This window comes from Artemia franciscana, chromosome 3, assembly GCF_032884065.1.
Source record: "Artemia franciscana chromosome 3, ASM3288406v1, whole genome shotgun sequence".
NCBI classification, from domain to species: domain Eukaryota; kingdom Metazoa; phylum Arthropoda; class Branchiopoda; order Anostraca; family Artemiidae; genus Artemia; species Artemia franciscana.
The window spans coordinates 4656356-4680383 of record NC_088865.1 but is presented as its reverse complement, the minus strand read 5'-3'; the positions used below and the strand labels follow the sequence as shown (position 1 = coordinate 4680383).

The 24028-nt window shown below is 34.9% G+C and overlaps 1 protein-coding gene across 1 annotated transcript in view; it reads right to left on the bottom strand.

The window, feature by feature from the left end:
- LOC136024699 (chitin deacetylase 7-like) overlaps positions 1 to 21155 on the bottom strand; it is a 43162-nt gene extending 22007 nt beyond the window's left edge. The window contains exons 1-4 of the mRNA XM_065700116.1: positions 21140 to 21155; positions 20533 to 20657; positions 9415 to 9617; positions 4199 to 4494 (exon numbers count right to left, since the gene is read on the bottom strand). Coding sequence (XP_065556188.1) covers positions 4199 to 4494; positions 9415 to 9617; positions 20533 to 20657; positions 21140 to 21155 — 640 coding nt within the window. The remainder of the gene's footprint in view (positions 1 to 4198; positions 4495 to 9414; positions 9618 to 20532; positions 20658 to 21139) is intronic.
- Positions 21156 to 24028: the final 2873 nt, after the last annotated feature.

Genomic DNA, 24028 nt, shown 5'->3' with positions numbered 1-24028 from the left:
GGTCTTGTGATTCAGGGGTCATTCTTAAAGAATTTGGACACAATTCAACCTTTAGTGTAAAGAGCGTAGTACTGACGAGTTGGCGAACCCCCTCATATACGTAATAAAAATATACAAATATAGAAGTTCGCTACGTAAGTTACGTATATTTATTGCTAATAAAAACGTTCGTACAAAATAAAAAGTTTTAGTTGCCTTTTTAAGTAATTAAAGGGCAACTAGGCCTCCTCCTCCACCCCTTTTTATCACAATCATCCGATCAAAACTATGAAAACCATTTAGCCAAAAAATTACGGTGAGCCAAAGTCAAAGCATGCATTAATCAAAAACGTTCAGAAATTAAATAAAAAGAAACAAGTTTTTTCAACTGAAAGTAAGGAGCGACAATAAAACTAAAACGAACAGAAATTAATCCGTATATGAAATGGGTTGTACCCTCCTCGACGCCTTACCCTTTACGCTAAAGCTTTTTATTGTTTTAAAAAGTAGAGTTTTGAGAAAGAGTCAAACTTTAGCGTAAAGAGCAGGGCACTGAGAAGGGAATAATCCCTTTCATATACGGAATAATGTCTGTTCGTTTTAAGTTTTAATGTCGCTCCTAATTTTCAGTTTAAAAACTTGTTTTTTTATTTAATTTAGAAAAAAAATGAAAGGAAACAATGAAAATTTGCAGCCAGGGAATAAATGAAAATCAAAACATGCTTCGGCAAAGACCACCGCCAGGCCGTGACGCCACTAATCATTTTTTTTTTTATTTGGCCAAGAGGGTAAAATGGATGGTAGGAATGTTAAAGAGCAAATAACTTTTATTCTTTTATTCGGGGGGGGGGGGATAGAATGTTTTCTAGGAAAAATCAAAATTTGTCTATATTTATTTTTTTTACAAATATGGCAAAAATTTCGGGGGGAGGTTTAAACCCAGGATATCCACCTTCCTGGATATAGCCTTTTGTAGACTAACTGCTAGTTGGATATTTGGACTGCGGGGAATAAGCCCGTCCGGTCATGCCCCGAAGAGAGATGTTTTTAGAGATTGGAGGATCGGTAGGAAACAAGAAGACGGGTTTGAAATGTATGTATGCATTCAAAAGAGATCGTGTCACGCAATAAAACTTTGATGAAAGAGTGGGAAAACTAAATAACAATCATTGGCTAGTTTTAATGTTTCTAAGAAATTGTAGGTTGTAAAAACATTTTCCTTTGTTTAAAGTATTAAGGACGTCAAAATAAAACAGGCTTTGCTCCGTTTACGGATACCTGTCTAAAGCTACTAATTTTCTAACGTTATTCTTTGGTTCTTTCAAACTTACGAATCTTTTTGGGTGTTATTACAGTTTCGTCAGTGTTGTCAGGCTCAAGTGTTACAACAAATAAGCAAAAATAATTAGTGAAGTTTGAAAACGCTTTTCTGTTCGAAAGATTCAATTACTAACAATTTGTTGATTCCCCAAAGAGAGCAATATCTTCATAGGAAAGACACAAATGTTTCCTATAAAGATATGTATCTCTATGAAGATAGTGTATCTTCATACACTATCTGAAGCTGTTTGATGCCATATGTTTTTTAGTTGATTTTTTGCTAATTTTTCACTCATGTTTCTTTTTTAAATTTGGCGCCTACTTTTACCAAAAAATGCATAGCTGCTTATGGAGTCCTTCTTTATTAAGAATTAAATAAAAAAACAAGTTTTTTTTAACGGAAAGTAAGGAGCGGCATTAAAACTTAAAACACACAGAAATTACTTCGTATATGAAAGGGGCTGCTTCCTCCTCAGCACCCTGCTCTTTACGCTAAAGTTTGACTCTTTCTCTTAACTCTACTTTTTAAAACAGTAAGAAACTTTGACTCTTTCTCTTAACTCTACTTTTTAAAACAGTAAGAAACTTTAGCGTAAAGAGCGGGGCGTTGAGGAGGAAGCAGCCCCTTTCATATACGAAGTAATTTCTGTTCGTTTTAATTTTTAATGCTGCTCCTTACTTTCAGTTAAAAAAAACTTGATTTTTATTTAATTTCTGAACGTTTTTGAATCAATGCATGTTTTGATTTTGGCTCTCCGCAGAGGAATAATTAAAACGAAATTTGCATATTTTATTTTTGGCTAAATGGCTTTCTCATAGTTCTAATCGAATGATTTTGAGAAAAAAGGAGCGGGGGAGGAGGCCTAGTTGCCCTCTGATTTTTTGGTTACTTAAAAAGGCAACTCGGACTTTCAATTTTTTACGAATGTTTTTATTAGTAGAAGATATACATAACTTATAAATTAGCTTACGTAACGAATTTTTGTATTCTCATGTTTTATTACATATATGAGGGAGTTCACCCTCTCGTCAGTACCTCGCTCTTTATACTAAAGCTTAAATTATGTCCCAGTTCATTAAGAATGACCCCTGAGTCACAAAAGCCGTGGAATAAATAGTTGAAATGACTAAAAATACTTTAGCGTAAAGAGCAAGATATTAGAAGGAGGTGAGCCCCTCATATGCATAATAATTTCTGTTCGTTTAAGTTTTTAATGCTGCTCCTTACTTCCAGTTGAAAAATCTTTTTCATATATATTTTTTCCTTTTTTTTTTTTAAATAATGCTAGAAGGTCCTGCGCTCTCTTCATGGAAATTTTCATCCCCCATGATAAATTCCTCAATGGAAGGTTCCCCAACATATCCCCCTCTTCTCAGACCCTCCCTCCAACGAAAAAATCCCCTGAAAAAGTCTGTACATTTCCCAATAACCATTACTATATGTAAGTACTGGTCAAAGTTTGTAACTTATAGCCACTCCCACGGGGACTGTGGGGGAGTAAGTCATCCCCAAAGACATAGTTATAAGGTTTTTTGAATACGCTGAATAAAATGGCTATCTCATAATTTTGATCCGTTGGCTTTGGAAAAATAGTTAGCGTGGGAGGGGGCCTAGGTGCCCTACACTATTTTTGGTCACTTAAAAAGGGCACTAGAACTTTTCATTTCCGTGAGAATGAGCCCTCTCGTAACATTCTAGGACCACTGGATCGATACGATCCCCCCTGGAAAAAAAAAACAAAAAAAAACAAACAGACAAATAAACACGCATCCGTGATCTGCCTTCTGGCAAAAAATACAAAATTCCACATTTTTGTAGATAGGAGTTAGAAACTTCTACAGTAGGGTCCTCTAATACGCTGAATCTGATGGTGTGATTTTCGTTAAGAATTTATGACTTTTAGGGGGTGTTTCCCCCTATTTTCTAAAATAAGGCAAATTTTCTCAGGCTTGTAACTTTTGATGGGTAAGACTAAACTTGATGAAACTTATATATTAAAAGTCAGCATTAAAATGCGATTCTTTTGATGTAGCTATTGGTATCAAAATTCCGTTTTTTAGAGTTTTGGTTACTATTGAGCCGGGTCGCTCCTTACTACTGTTCGTTACCACGAACTGTTTGATTTAATTCCAGATTGTCCTGATTTTTTAATTATGATTTTTTATTATCATTATAAAGGCAGCTAACCAAATCAAACAGTCAGAGTATACTTCAACTGTCCTTGTTACTTTAGGAAAAGAAATATTGATATAAAAAGGTCCAATTCTACCTATCTGTGTTAGCTAGAAACATTGAAGCGTTAAAATAAAAATTGAAACCTTTTAAGTTATATTTTAACCAAAAAGAATATGAGACAAGGGATTAAGCCAACCCATTGAACTCACTTTGATGAGGGATTTAAGTCGGAGATGATGAAAAAGCGTCAACAACTTACTTCTTAATAACCACAGTCATGCTGAGATAGACAAATTTCAATGGGAGGTTTAGAAAGATCTTCTTCAAGAAACGTTTTTGATGATCCTTTAAATTTGCCCATTGATAAAGTTTTTGAGCAAGAATTTTGTTTTATTATTATTTTTATTAATTGTTAAAAATTTTACTTTGCACAATAAGGAATTTTAGACTTAAATTTGTGTTCTGTGGCATGAAAAATACACTTTTAAAGACAAATGATCAATCATAGTTATATAACAGTAGTCACACTTAGAGAGAGAGAGAGAGAGAGAGAGAGAGAGAGAGAGAGAGAGAGAGAGAGAGAGAGAGAGAGAGAGAGAGAGAGAGAGAGAGAGAGAGAGAGAGAGAGAGAGAGAGAGAGAGAGAGAGAGAGAGAGAGAGTACTGCATAGTCTACAAACTTAAAAAATACGTATATATATACATATAAAAAATTGAGTATTACCAGGGAACGCTCTCGTTGGACACGTGCCAGACCTACATTCATGTGGAATGGCATGATCTAACGTGTAGGGCCAAACTGGGACTTTTAGTGGTGGTGTACTTAAGCTTGAATCCCAAGCAAAACCATAGTCTGTAAGCACTTCATATTGGGCATTTCTTCCTGGCTTTAGGTGAGGAGCTCTCATCCCAAGAATGTCATCCTTTTCAACATCAGCCCATCGACGAAGCATTTCGCGCATTCCAACTGCTTCATTTACCCATTCGTTGTAGCCAGCATCTTCTAGCCTACTACTGTGGCTAAAATGAGGAAATAATATCATATAATTTAGATTTAGAAATCTTCTAATAGTGTGCAAGATATGAGCTGCAGAGTATGAAAAATAAAGAAAAAGAAAACAATAGAGCACGGTTTAGCACGAATATGGACAACGATACGGGCTAACTCAACATGGACAAATAACAATTATATAAAAAACTATAGATATGTCTCTTACTCCCGCCGTTTATCCGTGGCATTTAACACTTGGAAAACTATAGGTTCTATAACCATCTTAGTTCTATGACTATCTACCTTAGTTCTTCTGCCCTATGATTGACACATGAACGAATAATAGATAGACTTATCTATTAACAAATAAACCAGCATCATTTTTATACAATTCTAATGGGGGGTTAATGCCAGATTTGCCTCTCACTCAATTGGACTATGCAATGTAATGTCAAATATGTCTCTAGAGTGTCAGTCAAGGGTGACCTAGAATCAGAAACTTTTCCTGGAAATTTACTTTTCTAGTAAAAGCTAGCAAAGCAGTCTATTAGTCCAAATCTACTGACCAAATACAGGTTTTTGGACCACGGTGGCAGTCAAAGTAAATACTTTCCATATTTGAAATAAATGGTAAGCAGCTGTTACTTTTTTTTCTGAGTGAAGCAGACCAAAACTGAGGGATGTAAAGAAAACTTGGTAAGACAAACGCCATTTTGCAATCAGGGACTTGAGTCTCGCCTTGCTCTGGAAAAGCGTTCCATATACAGAACAAACTTTTTTTAACGGCATCAGCAATAACGAATACGCGTGTTCTGGTGCTTTTGAATGATACATCAGTTACGACTCTAAGGTAAGTCAACAGTTGAATAGGTTTAATTTCCGTATCTTCTAGTGTAAAATGAAAACATAATTAAAAAGTATAAAAGAGAAAGCGGAAAACATTGAAAGATGTTTGTCAGTTCTTAAACACTCATCGTCCAAAATGGGTCAGCATTTGACTCAGACTACTCATTTTAGCAGCCACTCAGTCCAACAAAATTGACAAAAGACTTCAAGGATTGGCTAGAATTCATTGGCTAAAATTCTTTGGCTGGAATTCGTTGGCTACAATTTCTTGGCTACAATTCATTGGCTAGGATTCGCTGGCTACAATTCGTTGGCTACAATTTGTTGGATACAAATCGTTGGATAGAATTCGTTGACTACAATTCGTCGGATAGAATATTTTGGCTTCAATTCGTTGACTAGAATCTAGTTTGACCGGAATTATGGTCTTTATATGCCTTACCCCATCTACCCAAAGGAAAGCAACCTTCTTTTTTTAGCAGTTTGCATCGACCAACTGGCCGAAGAGGATTCAGAGGAATGTTTGATTTATGGAAGATTAAAAACACTGAAAAATGTGCTTGGGATTTTTGACTGCTATTAAAAAGCAGTCGTTTTTGAAAGGAAGATTTTGTTAGACATCCTAGACACAGTAAAGGAAATTCTGATATCTTTAGCTTTAATTTCTAACTGTTGCTGTACTGAGTAAACAGGATATGACACGTCTTAGAAATAAAGACACTACTAAACATATTTTGAACCAACTAAAATAAAAGAAAACGGATTGAACCAACTGACAACATCTTTTTCTGTTCGAGAGGGTGGAAAATATATTTGAGTTTTGAAGCAACAACAGAAACTGACAATCAGGACCTGCTTGATAAAAATTGTGAGAGGAAAAAGGAAAAGGAAAAAAATACTGAAAGTATTATAATAACTAGGTTATCTTAGACCAGTATTTTATCTTAGATACTTTCGTGTCATTCCAAATTTGTTTATAAAGATGAATATTTGTAAGCGGTTCTAAGGCTTAAATTTTTTTCAATTGTAGATGGTGCTACTTTTTCTGCTAGAGAAACTTCAGTTTATGCTCTTACCAGTGACTCTTTCTTTAACTAGAAACTTCAGTTTATGCTCTTACCTAAAGAAAGCGCTACTTTTGTTAGGCACTACATTGCTCTTACTATAACACCAGGAAGTCACTTGCTACGATGAACTCTGCTCCTAGTTCTGGGGACTAGCCTTTAAATACCTTTGGTACTCAAGAGCTTGTACGAAAGAGTTACATTTTACTTCCTTTTCCCATAGTTTGAGCTTGAATACGTAAAAAATTGAAGCCTTAGAACCATTTACAAATATTCGTATTTATAACAGATTTGGAATGACATGCAAGTCTTGGATAATTCCAAGATAAAAGACCGGTCTGAGATAACCTAGTTACTTAATACTTTCAGTATTTCTTTAGCTTTCCTTTTTTCTTTTGGTTCCTCTCCTTCTCCTTTTTATATTTTTCTTTCTTTTCTTCAGTGCCTGAAAAGGCTGATGGTGCATTTTGAAAGGGTTTTTAAGATATAATATACTCGGAAAGTTTCATCTTACTTTTTTTTTAACTAAAATTCCTGTTATTATTTTAGAAGCCATTGTAGATTCACTGCAATCCTGATACGGTACCTGGGACACCCAGCATTGGAAAACCACAAGAGAAAATATTTCTTTTTATTGAACTAAGGAAATTATAGCTGCTGAGCCCCCCCGCCCCTTCCTCTGGGTATGCACGTGGCTCTACAAATAAACTAGCTAATATACAAGGCCTTTATTATATTGCTTATTTGTAATCCTAGTGGCAGTTGAAACTCACTCATTCAGCTAATGTCCATGGAATATTTAATTATGAATAAATTGATGCTATGGAATATTATCACGTTCCCACTCAATATATTTTAAAACCAAAATCATTCAAGCTTCACTTCTTGCAGCCAACAATACATTGAACAATCTACCACAGATAGTTTACTGCGCTGGAATGTCTACATTTTATGTTGAATTTATTTTAATATACTCAGTATATATTGCGAGATGCTAAATTAATATAATAAAGACCAGAAAATCCAAACCCACGCCCTTAGAAAATCAAAGACTGTTTTATTCACAGAACTTTTATTTAAAAATTAAATATTCATTTGGTGTGGAATATTATTCTAAGCTATTCTAAGCTAAACTAAACACTAAGTAATAACAAAGGGGTTGATTAACCCCTGCAACAACAGGGGTTGTTGCAACAAGAGCTGCAGCCTTGTAAAGAAGCAACCACACTCCATAGTAACCGAAAGTTTAAGACCCGTTTTGAAAGAATTATCAACCGAGAAAAATTCAAAGTTTCAAAGTGGTTCAGGAATGGAGATTAGTATTTATATTTGTCTAAATGGTAAAATTTTGCTTAGAAAATGAATTAAAAAATCAGCCTGGGATGCAGATTACTCTGTCCTAGGTATAGTTTAGGAGTTTATTATGCGGCCCACACTCTTGAAGAGTGCTGCTACCTGCTTTCACGTTTGAGGGTATTTTTTTATACTCATGAGCTCCCGAGGATCTTGTAAACGAGTGCAAGAAGGACAACTGCCCAGTTTCGTAAATATGTTAATTAAGAGGTAAAAGAAAAGAATATATATTTTAATCAAATAGTTCGTGGTAGATAGCCATTTGATCCAGCACGGATGAAAAGCTCTAGGGAAGGGGTTGTCACTTACGCAATTTGCCCATTGTTCATATATATTATTTGTTATTTGGAAATTTTTCCAGGGGAATTCTCTGTGGGGGGATTTTTCAAGGAGAAAAATTTCCTGGGGGAATTTTCCAGGGGAAGTTGTGCACAGATGAGGGAGGGTGGGCAATTTCCTAGCATGATTTGAAAAATGATCATAAATTAACTGAATAAAACAAGCCTTCTCTACTGAAAGCAAGGAGCAGCATTAAGACTAAAAAAAAACAGAAATTATTCCACATATGATGGGGCTGCTACTGTCCACAATTCCTCCCTCCCCAAGTTTTGACTTAGTCTCTTAGGAAGGGCCTCTTAGCTTTTGTACACATTTTGTTGATCCTTGCTTAATCTTCTCAAGTGCATCAATGTCATTTTGAAGGTCAGGTCTTATTGTCGTGTAGCCATTCAATGATAGGCCAAACAAGAGATTTGAATAGAGTAGAAAAAATCTGAAAATCGCTTAGGGTGAAGTTATTAGCCTATCCATGACCAACTGAAAATGAGTGGCAGAGGTATTGGCATTGACAAATGCATTGACAAGATTTTTGGAAGTTGGCTCGACTTTAAAAAATTACAAAAATAGTCAAAATATCTAGAAAATTTATGTATTTATATATTTCAACTTTAATATATATCCGTAATCAATGCATACCATGTGCTTATTGCCCAAGCATTTATTTTCCACTACCGAAAAACCTCTGCACTTCTCTCATGTTAAGGGAGAGTATGAAAAACAAAGAAACAAAAGGAAGTACAAGAAGTACAAGAAAAAACAAAAGAAGTATACATGGAAAACTGACAAGGTAGACACAGATAGAGCATACGAGTACTAGCTAGAAACGAATGAGAGGTGCTTAAGCGTTTTAAACTATTTCATCAGTTGAAGTTGGTTGAGTTAAACCAGGTGAAATTTCAAAATAGAGGCGTTCCCACTATAAAGACCTTAGGTCATTATTATAGAGACCTTAGTAACCCAACGGGAGCCACCCAATTTGTAATTAATTTGTCGATACTCTAGGAGAAATACTACTTAACGAGTAGATGATCTTTTAAATTTATTACCTTTTTAGTTTTATTACCTTAATTTTTCAATTTCTAGACTTACTAATCTAATTGTTTTAAAAAAATATTAAATCTGGCAATATTCCATCCCCTACCCCTCAAAAAAGCTTGTTCTAGTATTTGTTTTAATTTTTGCAGCCATGATACATTAAACCAAGCAACCAAATTTTGAAATCAACCAAATTTAGTGAGACAACTGTTATAGGTTATTTACTAGTATGTTTATTAGGAGATGTAGGAGCTTTTCAATTGGCCATTATTTCATCAATACTAGGAGAAAAAATTGTAATGTGATACTTACCTTACACTATACACACCAATTTCATGACCTTCAGAATGAAGCTGCTGCACCATTTGGTAATTAGTGTATTCATGCGCAACAAAGAATGTGCCGCCAATAGGGCAGCCATTCGGGTTTGTTCGATTCGCAAAAACTTTACGATAGCTTTTGATGTTCAACTCATTTATTGCATCGTCGAAGGTTATCAATATCATTTGAGGTGTCTGAAAAGAGGTTTTTTTTTTACTGAAGATTAAATAATAAAAAACTAGCTTTTTTTAACTGAAAGTAAGGAGCGACATTAAAACTTAAAACGAACAGAAATTGTTCCGTGTATGAAAAGAGTTGTCCCCTCCTCAACGCCCCGCTCTTTACGCAAAAGTTTTTTTTATTGTTTTATAAAGCAAAGTTGTGAGGAGGAGCCAAACTTTACCGTAAAAAGCTGTCCGATGAGGAGGGGATAGCCCCTTTCATATACGGAATAGTTTCTGTTCGTTTTAATTTTAATGTCATTCCTTACTTTCAGTTAAAAAAAAACCCTTTTTTATTGAATTTTGTAAAGCATAGTAACAAAACAGCCAAAGAGGTCGAAACTATTTTTATGAAAATGAGAGTCACAAGTTGAGAAATTCTCAAGTGACTGAAATGAATGAGAGAAAAGATCTTTAAAAGATATACGTAATAATTTATGTTCGTTTGAAGTTTTAATGTTATTCCTGACTTTCAGTTGGAAAAAACTTGTTTTTCAAACAGTTCATGGTAACGAACTGTTGCAAGGAGCGACCCGGCTCAATAGTAAACGAAACTTATAAAAAACGGGATTTTGATACTAAAAGATACATCAAAAGAATCGGATTTTCATGCTGATTTTAAATATATAAGTTTCATCAAATTTAGTCTTTGTCATCAAAAGTTACGAGCCTGAGAAAATTTGCCCTATTTTGGAAAATAGAGGGAAACACCCCCTAAAAGTCATAGAATCTTAACGAAAACCACACCACCGCATTCAGCGTATGAGAGAACCCTATTGCAAAAATTTCAAGCTCCTATCTACAAAAATGTGAAATTTCGTATTTTTTGCCAGAGGACAGACCACGGGTGCGTGTTTATTTTTTTTTTTTTTTTCGTTTTTTTCCCCAGGGGTCATTGTATCTACCAAGTGGTCCTAGAATGTCGCAAGAGGGCTCATTCTAACGGAAACGAAAAGTTCTAGTGCCCTTTTTAAGTGACCAAAAAAAATTGGAGGGTATCTAGGCCCCCTCCCACGCTACTTTTTTCCTAAAGTCAACGAATAAAAATTTTGAGGTAGCCATTTTGTTCAGAATAGTCGAAAACCTTAATAACTATATCTTTAGGGATGACTTATTCCCCCGGCGAGGGGCGGCGAGTTAAAAACTTTGACCATTGTTTTCATACAGCAATGGTTATTGAGAAGTGTATAGACGTTTTCAGGGGGATTTTTTTGGTTTGGGGGGGGGGTTGATCGTAGTGGGCTATTTGGGAGGATCTTTCCTTGGAGGAATATGTCATGGGGAAGAGATATTCAATGAAAAGGGCGCAAGATTTTCTAGCATTACTATAAAAAAACAATGAAAAAATAAACATGAAAAAGTTTTTTCCAATTGAAAGTAAGGAGTAACATTAAAACTTAAAACGAACAGAGATTATTGCGTATATGAGGGATTCTTCTCCTCCTAAATACCTTGTTCTTTATGCTAATTTTTTTTTAGTAATTTCAACTATTTATTCTATGGCCTTTCTGATTCAGGGGTCATTCTTAAAGAATTGGGACAAAACATAAGCTTTAGAGTAAATAGCGAGGTATTAACGAGGTGACAAACCCCCTCAAATACATAATACAAATATAAGAATATAGAAGTTTGTTACGTAAGTTAATTCTTAAGTTACGTATATTTTTTACCAATAAAACTTTCGTTAAAAATTAAAAGTTCTAGTTGCCTTTTTAAGTAACCGAAAAACTGGAGGGCAACTAGGCCTCCTTCCCCACCCCTTATTTCTAAAAATCCGTCTGATAAAAATTAAGAGAAAGCCATTTAGCCAAAAAAAAAGAATTAATATAAAAATTAAAAGAAATAATACGAATTCATTTTAATAATTCATGTGCGGAGAGCCAATATCAAACATGCATTAATTCAAAAACGTTCAGAAATTAAATAAAAAAACTAGTTTTTTTTAACTGAAAGTAAGGAGCGACATTAAAACTTAAAACGAACAGAAACTACTCCGTGTATGAAAGGGGCTCATCCCTTCTCAACGTCCCGCTCTTTACGCTAAAGTTTTTTACTGTTTAATAAAGTAGAATTGAGAGAAAGTGTCAAACTTTATCGTAAAGAGCAGGGGCGTTGAGAAGGAAACACCCCCTTACTACACAGAGTAATTTCTGTTCGTTTTAAGTTTTAATGTCGCTCATTACTTTCAGTTAAAAAAAACTAGTTTTTTAAATTTAATTTTCCCTATTTAAAACAACCACAAGCCGAAGACATAAAATATATTTAGTTTATTATCAAATAAAAATCATACTTATAAAGCTGTCTAAGGTAAAATTAAATGCTAAGAATGACCGGAAAATAACACAAACAATGAAGAAGAGCTATGAAATAACACAAACAAAAAAGCATGAAGAACGAGGTGTTGACAAGGGGGCGAACTTCCTCGTATACGTGATATGAGAGGATTTACGTCGTATGAGAGGATTCACCCCCTCTTCAATACCTCGCTCTTTATGCTAAAGCTCAAATTTTGTTCCAATTCTGTTACCCCTGAATCACAAAGGCCGTTTCATTAGAATAAATAGCTCCTTTGAAATTACTAAAAATACTTTAGCATAAACAACGAGGTATTGAAAAGGGGACGAACTCCCTGATATACGTAATAATTTCTGTTCGTTTTAAGTTGTAATGTTACTCCTTACTTTCAGTTGAGAAAACTTTTTTTTCTAATTTAATTTCTGATTGTCTTTTAAATAATACTGGGATATCCAGCGCCCCCTTTATAGAAATTATCTTCTCTCATGAAAAATTCCTCCATGGAAAGATCTTCCCACGTAACCCAATCTCCCCCCACCAGAAAAAATCCACCCTGAAAACGTCTGTATACTTACCAACAACAAATACTATATCTAAACAACGGGTAAAGTTCATAACTTGCAGCCCTTCCCATGGGGACTGTAGAGGATTAACGCATCCTCCAAGAAAAAGATATAATTATTTATATATTTATCATTTATATATATATACTGAACAAAATGGCTAACTCAAAATTTTAATCCGGTGATTTTGGGAAAAAATGAGCGAGGGAGGAGGCCTAGTTGTCCTCCAATTTTTGGTCACTTAAAAAGGGCAATGTTACTTTTAATTTTCGTTTGAATGAGCCCTCTCACCAAATTCTAGAACTACTGGGTCCATACGATCACCCCTGGGAAAAAAAAACAAATAAACACCCATCCTTGATCTTTCTTCTCGCAAAAATTATAAAATTCCACTATTTTGCAGATAGGAGCTTGAAACCTTTACAGTAGGTTGCTCTGATAGGTTCAATCTGATGATTTGATTTTCATTAAGATTTTATGACTTTTAGGGGGTGTTCCCCCCTTTTTTCGAAAATAAGGCAAATTATTCTCAGGCTCGTAACTTTTGATAGAGTAAACTTGACGAAACACGAAACTTACATTTTTAAAATCAGCATAAAAATCCGATTCTTTTGATGCATGTATTTTGGGGGTGATACCTAACACGGGGATACCATAGGTAATTTATGGTAGGCACGCCACTTGCCTGGGTAGAGAATTTAAAGTGCCGAAACCCTATAGGCGAGTGTGTATTCTCCTGATGAGCCCTTGTGTTGGGTTGTTGCCTCTGAATTATTTGTCTTTACTGTTTTTATTGTCTGGTAAATGACGACTTATACTTATTGACGACATGACTGCCTGTCCATGGATTATTCTTTATGGTTGATTGTGTATGGTTATGCTGTTTGGCCTATGTGATTGTATGGATGAGTAGGGTTAAGGCTTCATTCAAGTGCTGGTCTATATTAATCACTAATTTAGGAAAACAGTCTTCCTTTTCTCCTTCTGTCTTCTTTTTTATTTTAATGTGTTTGTGCTGTTGCATTGGTGATTTCTCTTTTCATTATATATTGGTATCAAAATTCTGAAGTTTAGAGTTTTGGTTACTATAGAGTCGGGTCGCTCTTTACTTACAGTTCGTTATCACGAACTTTTTGACTGAAGCTATGCTCACCAGAGAGAGAAGAGGCTGGACGAGGAAAGATGTCAAACTTAAAACTTTTTAGTGCTGAATACCTCATGTATGTATATATATATATATATATATATATATATATATATATATATATATATATATATATATATATATATATATATATATATATATATATATATATATAACCCGAAAAAAATGCTGTCACCTAAATATAAAAAGAGGCTTTAATACCTCACTGTCTGGTATCTTTTGTCACTGAACTGAATAGGTTTTTGAGCACTTATTTATGTAAACCTAGATTTTAATTTGTTTCCAAGTTTGAGTAAAACATTTAGAACATTTTTTTATATCTCTGCATTGCACTTACAGATACTATTTGTATGAATTAGTCCAGTTTACGGATTTCATCCTTCCGCATATTTTGACTGTTTCCACGGAACTATTATAATCAAAGATTGAATTACCATTGTAAGAACACAAATCATACATGCTGTTAATCAGATTGCATATTGTTGATCGAAGGAATGGAGTCAACCATCTAACCATGATGTAATTACCATACAAAAATTTTCTCTTAAAATTTTGAAGTACCAAGGGCAGTGACAACGACATCTGATTGATTTATTGGGTTGAGTTGAAGTTCAAACCGTTATATATACCTTATAAATGACCAAAACCAGGAATTCAATTCTCAATAATAAAGTCTGCCAATTACATTTATGCAGTTTTTTGATGCGGCATCAAATTTTCAAAAGAGAAACATGGGTCAACCGTACCGGCAACCCCCAGCTAAAAATTAATGGAACTAAACAGCTTAAGAAATTCTGGGTTTCCTTGGTAGGTGTAATTTTATTTGAGAGTCAACAGAATCAACAGACTGTTAGTGTTTGAATTTATGGACGAAAAGTGTTGCCAAATAAAATTAATAAACCTTGATTATTTAATTTCACCATCTAATTTGACTGCACTGACGATGATGATGACGGTGACAAAGTGATACTGCCCTAAGAACTTCATTGTCCAAAAAAAAAAAAAAAATATTAGGAAATTGCGGTTTGTGGGTAAAAATTGACGCAAGGTCAGCCCACAAGGCAAAAAAGCTTTTATTTTGATGTATTGACATCATTAAAACAGTATTATCAAAAAATCTGAACAGAATCAATTTTTTTCAGAAAAGTTTTATGTCACGCTGCTCAATCAGAATAGCTTTTACAATAAGACTTTTCCCCCCTCGGGCGCAACTCCTAATAATCGAAACTTAAAAGGGCAATACCAATAAGATTTTATGTTAGGATGTTACGTCTGATTTTGTAAGCTGCTTAAGCTTTGCACTTAAACAATGTTATTTCGACCTTTAAATGTTTATAAGTTGTGTTAAGATTTTTTTTTCAAGATTTGAAATAACGTGTTAGTTTCTCGTGGAGATTAAAAACCGATCTTGACCTTCAAGAGGTCTTGTGATTTTTAAGTGAAGACGCGAGATAAGCCTTGTTAACTTTTCTCTAGCAAGTACCAGTGCTAATCCTGGCTTAGGAAACCAAGTTTTAGTTGAAGATATAGCTTTCAATTCAAGGAGCGTGTCCCGTTTTTGTTCCTTAGCCTAGAATATCCCATCCTTGTAACGAGTGCTACATAAAATGGGAAACTGGGTCATTCCAGTGTTCTAAGTACAATGATTGGTTACTCCCAGCTTGTGCTGGCATCACAAAAAGTAGTCGCCTGAAAAGCTCTAATTGGTTATGCGTACAATGCAGATGGTCAATGGTTGAAAATGACGAGAATAATATCATCGATAATCAAACTGAAGTGGTCAAACCAATAGGGACTGTAAAATCCCATCTTAATTCTAATGAAGAAAATTCAACTATTTCCAACGATAATCAACTTGAGGTGATCGTTCCAATTAGTATTCTAAATTCCCCTGCTGTACCTTATGTTTCGAGTAATGACAACAATAGTTCTCCCGAATCGATTGATTCTGCAAGAATAACCACCTACCATTAATCCTAAATTACCACACAAATATTTTGTTCCAGTAAAGATGAGTTGACACGCAATGCAAAAACGGCTAGTGTGTTTGAGCCCCATACCTGTGAAGATTGTCTAAAAAAAACCCGCAGAAATCGTCAATCTCAAGAAACAGATTATTAAACTGAAATTTCTTATAATAGCTTGTCTGACCTTTCCGGGCGCCACAACAGTGATTTTTTCAAGGACAGCGAAATCAAAATGTTAAAAGTCGGTTTTCAGCTGACAGTTATTGGTGGAAACCCCCCTACACTGCCTAGTGTACCTCTTTTAGTTGATAGTTCTGCTCCAAATATTCATTATCGAAATTCTTCAAGTTGCGTAAAAACTACTGTCAAACTCTTTGAACATAACAACGTCACCAATGGTAATCAAGGAAGTGCGAATGAACTCCCTACGTCATACTTTTCTCAAGGAATTAAAAGGGTTACGAAAACTAATCCTGCTGACCTTGTTTTAACTGACGATAATTTTTTCTTGAAATCCAATGTTAGTGACACGTCGTTCAAAATTTTAAATGAAGTAGAACTTGAAAGCAAAAAATTCTCACCCAATACAATCATATATTCAAAAAATGAGTTCAGTGATCTTAAGTGTAATCAACCTAATGTGTGCTTTAGCTTATTAGACAGTAGATGTATGTCTAGTACCTGTAAATATCTACACATTTGTAAATTTTATATTTTTAGCCGTTGCACAAATAATCTGTGTAAATACCCCAATGTTGATTTTTGTAAAAAATTTCAAGTGGAAGGAGCTTTGGTTGTGCAAAAGTTAGGTTCGTAGTAGGTTCCACAAAACTGGGCTGCCCAAAAGCCACCTTAATTCTGCTAAGAAGCTAAAACAGCCCTTGAGCCATCCTGTCCTTTCAAATCAAGTACTTATCCAAAAGATATCCTCGCATCCAGTTTCTACTAATGCCTGCTCAATTAAATGCCCTTGCATATGAAAAAGATGGATATGAATTCCCAGCCACTTGTTCTGACTACACGAGCCTAGTCCCTGACACGAATTCCACAAGGAACCCCTGACCTCTTATGTGATATAAAAAAGTAAAGTGTTAAAACGGTACCTTCACAAGTCATTTTCAATTCCCCACACTTTTGTTGAGCAACGCTGAGATCCTTAACTTTGAAAAACTTAATGAATTAGAATTATACACTAATTAATTAATGAATTAGACACCCTCTATAAAATATACAGATCAGATGTAATCGCTATTACTGAAGTACAAGCTCAAAATTTGCATATGCTAAAAATTAGCAATTTTTCACAGTTTATTAAACTCAGACTAGAAAATCTCAGTTGTACCCAAGTGAAATCTCAATTCCGTGTCTTGCTCCCTTTGATGAGATTATGTGGGTGTGTGTTTGACCTAAGGTCTTGCCGAGCCCTTTCAATTGAATTGTCCTGTGTTGTTTTTATTACTCCCCTAATCAGAGGTCCACTGAAAAAATAAATTTTATCGAAAAAGTACTTGCAAGTGCTGACTTTGTACTATCAAAGTCCCCAAATGTAGTGATTTGGACACAAATGATTTAAAACTTGAATCTAAATGTGATGCTTTTAATTTAAAACAGATTTTGAAGGTCCCAACTACCGAAGGTAATACTACTCTTGATTTAATTTGCACCAACCTTTTGAACTCTTACAAACCCGTCTTCACTCTTGCCCCCTCTAGGGGGGTAGTTTCAACTTAGCTTTCCCTTATCTCCGTTGGCTAAAGTTAAACAGTCGTTTTCTACTACCGAAACCGTTTATAGACCTCTTATTGACTCAGGACTCTACAATTTAGGCTCTTGGATTACTAGTAAAAATTGGTCTACTTTGTATCAAACAAATGACGTTGACCACAAGGCTTTGTCCTTCCAAAATTTATTGAGCAGTAATTATGAATCCCATTTTCCTGAGAAAAAAATGAAAACGTATTCTACAGATAAGCCTTATGTTACTGCGACTTTTAAAAAACTTATAAGAAAAATAAAATCTATTTGTCAAGGCAGGTCGTATATTTTCAACCACATCACAAAATTTGGGAAATTCCCAAGTTTTTGGAACCAAGTTTTCATAACACCTACCCCGAAAACAGCACCAGTCTGACTTTCGCCAACATACGCCCATTACACTCACTTCAGTTTTTTACAAACTTTATTGAGGTTTCCTCTTTGACTGCCTTACAGTTAAAATTTGTCCACGTATTGACCTCCGACAGTTTGATAATTTAAGAAAAAATTCCACCACCTTGTGCACTTAATACATACCATCGTGAGTAACCTTGAGAATCCAAATGTTTGGCTAAACCTTGTCTTTGTTAATTTCCAAAAAGCTTTTGACCTGGTTGATCACATCACCCTAATTCTTTCACTAATTCATGTTAACTTTGAACTTGATTCTCTCTTAGTAAATATCGTTATGTCGTTTCTTTCAGATATATCCCAAGTTGTAAAATGCAAAAATTATTCTCTCTCTAACCCCCTCCTTATATATTGTGAAATTCCTCATGAAACCTTATTGGGACCACTTTTATTTCTAGTTATGATTAACGATATTGGTAAGGAATTCCCTCAAAGGTGGAAATACGTGGATGACATGTCGATCGTTGAAGTATGTCACAGGAATATTAAAAGTGACCCCTCGAAAGCCTAACCCATATTTCGGATGAAGCTAAGAATCTAAATATGAAAGTAAATTCCACTAAATCAAACATATTGACGACAAATTTCTTGAAATCCACTCCCGTTTTTTTTTACCTTATCCCCCCCGGTAAGCTTGTGAAACATGCTAAACTCCTTGGTGTCACAATTTCAAATAATCTTAAGTGGGACATGCATGTTTTAAATATTGTTAAACAAACAAATGTTTCATTATCTATGTTAAAACTTTTAAACAAATTTAATTGCCCTAAAATGCATTGCCTCTTTGTTTGTTTATCATTTATCAGGCCGCTCTTGGAATACGCATGCCCGGTCTGACATTCACAACTTTAAAGTGAACTTAGCGACAAAATTGAGTCGGTCCAAAAGTGAGGACATCTTTCTCTATTTTCACAACCCCATTAGACCCGACTCCCCGCTTACCTTCCTTCGCAATTCTCACGTATTCTCCGATCCATATCGTCACTGACAGGTTCAGGAATAGTATTATCCCCTTTATTCTGGTACCGTCCTGGCTGAGTGGTTGGCGCGCTGGCGTGGGAATTCTGTGTCCAAGGGGCACGGGTTCAATCCCAGTTGTGACCAGTTATTTAGTTTGGGACGGGGGTCAGTGGCGCGACTGTAAGCTCAGCCAGAGTCGACCCAGCTCTAAATGGGTACCTGGAGAAATCCGGGTAAGGTAAACGGGAATGGTGTGTGAAAGGACAGGATAGTTGGCCCCCTGCCCCCCATTGCACTTACTGGCTGAAGGGCCGTGAAACGGAGATCAGCACCGCCGGTTTGGACCTTAAGGGTCTAGTATCGTCTTACTTACATACTTACTTTACTTCTTATTCTGGAGCGCCTTAATAATTCCTGAACTATCTCCTGCACCCAAATTAACTCCTCCACCTCTTATTTTAGTTGTTGGAGTATGCTCACAATAATCACGCGTCATTTTTTATCTTTGGTCACTTTTATTTTGCCCATTTGTGATATTTATCTATGCTCTATTTCATTTTTGACCTTGTCTTCGGCACAATCCTTTCTTTAATTGTAAATATTTCATTTTGACAGTTAATTTGACTTGATTTTAAGTGTTTTTTTTATTTTACAGTATTTTACTTTGAATACGAATTCGGCAATGTTTTTCTTCTAGCCTGTGATTTTTTTTTATCCACCACCCTCTCTGTTTCTGTTTTTGCCGTTAATCGCATAAAGTTCATTTAGATCTTGGACTTGGATTTTTTTCTTTTTCTTTTGCGTTAAATTTTATTGGCCATTTTTATGCTTGATGGTGTTCCTTTTGCTTTTGTCATGCTGTATTATTTGTTTCTTTGTTTTTCTTTTTCTTTTTAGACATATGAAGCGAATTCGGCTCAACTAGAGCTTGCGATAGCCTTTTGAAACTAAATATTATCTTATCTTTTCTCATCCTCATTTTCATTGAAAATTTTAAATTTAACTCCTTGAGACCTCTAAAACAGGATACACTTACTGCCGTTAAAATCATTTAAAATCATTCAATCATCTTTTTGAGTACATACAGATCTGGGATGAACATTTGTTTTATTTAGTGCATAGTTCAAGCCAGTTTGTCTCCCCCCCCCCCTCCCCGCAAAAAAATATACCGGAACTAGTACCTGCTTATTTTCTTAGTAGGTGTAAAATACCATATTAAAGAGCCTAACTGACAAGTCAAAATTTCCCCAAGGCAATCGTCAAGAAAACAAATTACATCCGAATGAAAGGCTATATCATTATCATTTGCCTTTAAATCATATAATTAAAGCCTACTAGCTCATTACTAAAGGCAGCGCTATGGCGTTACCTCTGATATTAATAACTATATTATCATGTATTTACAAGTGTCCACTTGCGAAACATTTATAACACGTTTCATTTATCTTGTCATTGCTCTTCTGACCAAAAAAATTGCATGGAGTCTGTTCCTTCCCCCTGCTCACACTGCTCGATAGATACAAACACAAACACACACACACACACACACACATATATATATATATATATATATATATATATATATATATATATATATATATATATATATATATATATATATATATATATATATATATATATATATATATATATATATATATATATATATATAATATATATATATATATATATATATATATATATATATATATATATATATATATATATATATATATATATATATATATATATATACACAAGAGCCTACTTACCTCACTTGGTTCTAGCCCTCCAGGTATGAGCGTGCCATCGCTTGAGCAGTAGCAGTTAGGTAGCTGACATGTAGCTGGGTCGCACTTAGTAGCCTTCTGCTCGTCAGTTACATTTGGAGCAGGAGCTAAAAGTTGATATAAAATTTATATGTTAGCTAAAGAATTTTCAGTAAATGATTTTCTTAATTTATGCTGTTTTCAACGTTATTTTCTTGGGAGGGGGATTTCTTAGGGAAGTCTATTCTGCATTTTCGATACATTTTTTATTACTATTTGAATTTCTAATTCATACTTCAAGGCATTCTCTTTTCAATAGAGTATTTTTGTCATCGATATTTTCAGCTTTTGTTTTAATACCCAAAGTAATCAATGTTTCGGTTAGATTAAACCTGTTTTGGATTCTACCCTACAGGACTAAGATGATGGCCTTTACATCTGATATTTACAGCTTAATAGAAGTAAACTTAGCAGGTACCGTCCGAACCGTTATAAGCCTCCCTTCAACTTCCACCTAATTTCTGTAAAATATGCCCATTCAGAAAAAAAAACTATTAGTGATCTTTTTGTCTTTTTCCAACATCAATGGATTTTCTTTTATCTTTCTTACAGGTCCCAAATTCCATTTCATCACGTCAATTAATTTTAAAATTTGATGTCAGATAATTTAATTCAAGTGAATTTCTGCTCATACTATGATTAAAATCACGTTAAGCTAGACCTTCAGATTTGAGAAGCTAGACTCGAGAAGCCAATTGTCAGAATTTATAACTAAACTTTATAGTAATTAAATAAAAAAATCTAGTTTTTAACTGAAAGTAAGGAGCGACATTAAAACTTAAAAGGAACAGAAATTACTCCATATATGAAATGGGTTTTCCCCTCCCTAATCCCTCGCTCTTTACGCTAAAGTTTATAATTGTTTTAAAAATTAGAATTGTGGCAAAGAGTCAAACTTTAGCGTAAAGAGCGAGGGGTTAGGGAGGGGAAAACCCATTCCATATACGGAGTAATTTCTGTTCGTTTTAAGTTTTAATGTCGCTCCTGACTTTCAGTTAAAAAACTAGTTTTTTTTTATTTAATTTCTGAACGTTTTTGAATTAATGCATGTTTGATTTTGGCTCTCCGCACATAAATTATCAAAATGAAATTTGCATACTAATTTTTTTTTTGCTAAATGGCTTTCTCTTTATTTTGATCTGACGATTTTGAGAAATAAGGGGTGGGGAAGGAGGCGTAGTTGCCCTCCAATTTTTCGGTTACTTAAAAAGGTAACTAGAACTTTTAATTTTTAACGAACGTTTTTATTAGCAAAAAATATACGTAACTTAAGAATTAACTTACGTAACAAACTTATATATTCTTATATTTTTGTTATGTATATGAGGGGGTGTGTCCCCTCGTTAATACCTCGCTCTTTATACTAAATCTTAAATTTTGTCCCAATTCTTTAAGAATGACCCCTGAATCAGAAAGGCCGTAGAATAAGTAGATTAAATTACTAAAAATACTTTAGCATAAAGAGCGATGTATTTATTTCCACCTAAATATATTGCTCTTTATGCTAAAGTATTTTTAGAACCCCTCATATGTTTAATTATCTCTGTTCTGAAAACTTTTTCATGTTTATTTTTTCATTGTTTTTTTTTTTTTATAGTAATGCTAGAAAATCTTGCGCCCTTTTCATTGAGTTTCTCTTCCCCCATGACATATTCCTCCAAGGAAAGATCCTCCCACATAACCCCCTTTCCTCGACCCAACCCCCAAACCAAAAGAATCCCCCTGAAAACGTCTGTACACTTCCCAATAACCATTACTGTATGTAAACACTGGTCAAACTTTGTAACTTGCAGCCCCTCCCCCAGGGACTGTGGGGGAGTAAGTCATCCCTAAAGACATAGTTATCATGGTTTTCGACTATGCAGAACAAAATGGCTATCTCAAAATTTTGATCCGTTGAATTTATGAAAAAAATGAGCGTGGGAGGGGGTCTAGGTGCCCACCAATTTTTATGGTCACTTAAAAAGGGCACTAGAACTTTTCATTTCCATTAGAATGAGACCTCTTATGACATTCTAGGACCACTTGGTCGATACTTGGATACTTGGAAATATACACGCACCCGTGATCTGTCTTCTGGGAAAAAATACGAAATTCCACATTTTTGTAGATAGGAGCTTGAAATTTTTGCTATAGGGTTCTCTGATAAGCTGAATGCGATGGTGTGATTTTCGTTAAGATCGTATGACTTTTAGGGGGGGGGGGGTTCCCCCTATTTTCCAAAAAAAAGTAAATTTTCTCAGGCTCGTAACTTTTGATCACAAAGACTAAATTTGATGAAGCTTATATATTTAAAATCAGCATGAAAATCCGATTCTTTTGATGTATCTTTTAGCATCAATATTCCGGTTTTTAGAGTTTCGTTTACTATTGAGCCGGGTCGCACCTTACTACAGTTCGTTACCACGAACTGTTTGACAGTAAATGTGGTGCCTCAGAACATGAATAAAAATTAGCATAGAATTAGCACCAACTACTTTAAGAAAATATTTGCTTTAAAGTAAGGTAAAAGGGAACTCAAAAGCAGCAATTATAGGGGACTCAACAATTAACCAGGGATTATAGCGATTCTAGGAAATCAAGTAAACTCAACAATACAGAACTCGGCTCAACTCTGGGGACACAAATATCATAACATGTTTTCGATAACATGGGCATAAAGCTTTAATTTTTTCAAAGGGACTGAAGCCTGTGAAGATGAGTTTAACTGTATTCTGGGATGTTAATAGTAAAAATTTACAAACAAGCACGTATACGGATGGGGAGGGTTTGTGCCTCCCTTACGCGTATACGGATGGGGAGGGTTTGTGCCAGCATCTAGCCGATATCCTTTTTTTATGGTTCCCCTACAATTAAAATTTGTAGGAAATTTTTTTTCTTAAATTTGCAGGAATATTTACATGTTTTGCATAAGTCAAACTGTTGTCCTTTCCCAAGAGATCTTGTTTAATTTAACCTAAGGACTCGTAAGTTATTTACATCATACAAGGGATCTCAAACCACCCATCCCCCTGGTATACCCTGTTGAAGGACTCATATGTGTTTTTCTTGCAATAGTCGAATTTTTGCAAAATATCGTTTTCATTTGCGCATCCTCTAATAGGTCACCATATCCCCATCTAATCTAAATTTTTCAACTATTCTGATTTCTTTATACTTCAAATTCCCAAACTTTTATTTGAAAGAGACCCCTTTCACAGGCAGCGTATTACCGCTGTCATAGACTGCGCAATAGCGCTACCTAATAAACACCGAAGTGGTGTTTTATTTGTCGATTATTTTTTGTTTTCGTTTTTTTTCTGACCAAGGCAATTTATATAGAAGGAGTTGTTGTAAGAATTCGAAAAGGGGCTCGTTCGATTGGAAATTGGAAGTTATAATTACCTTTCTAAGAGTCAAAAGTGATAGGAAGGCAACCAGCCCCACACTCCACGACGCC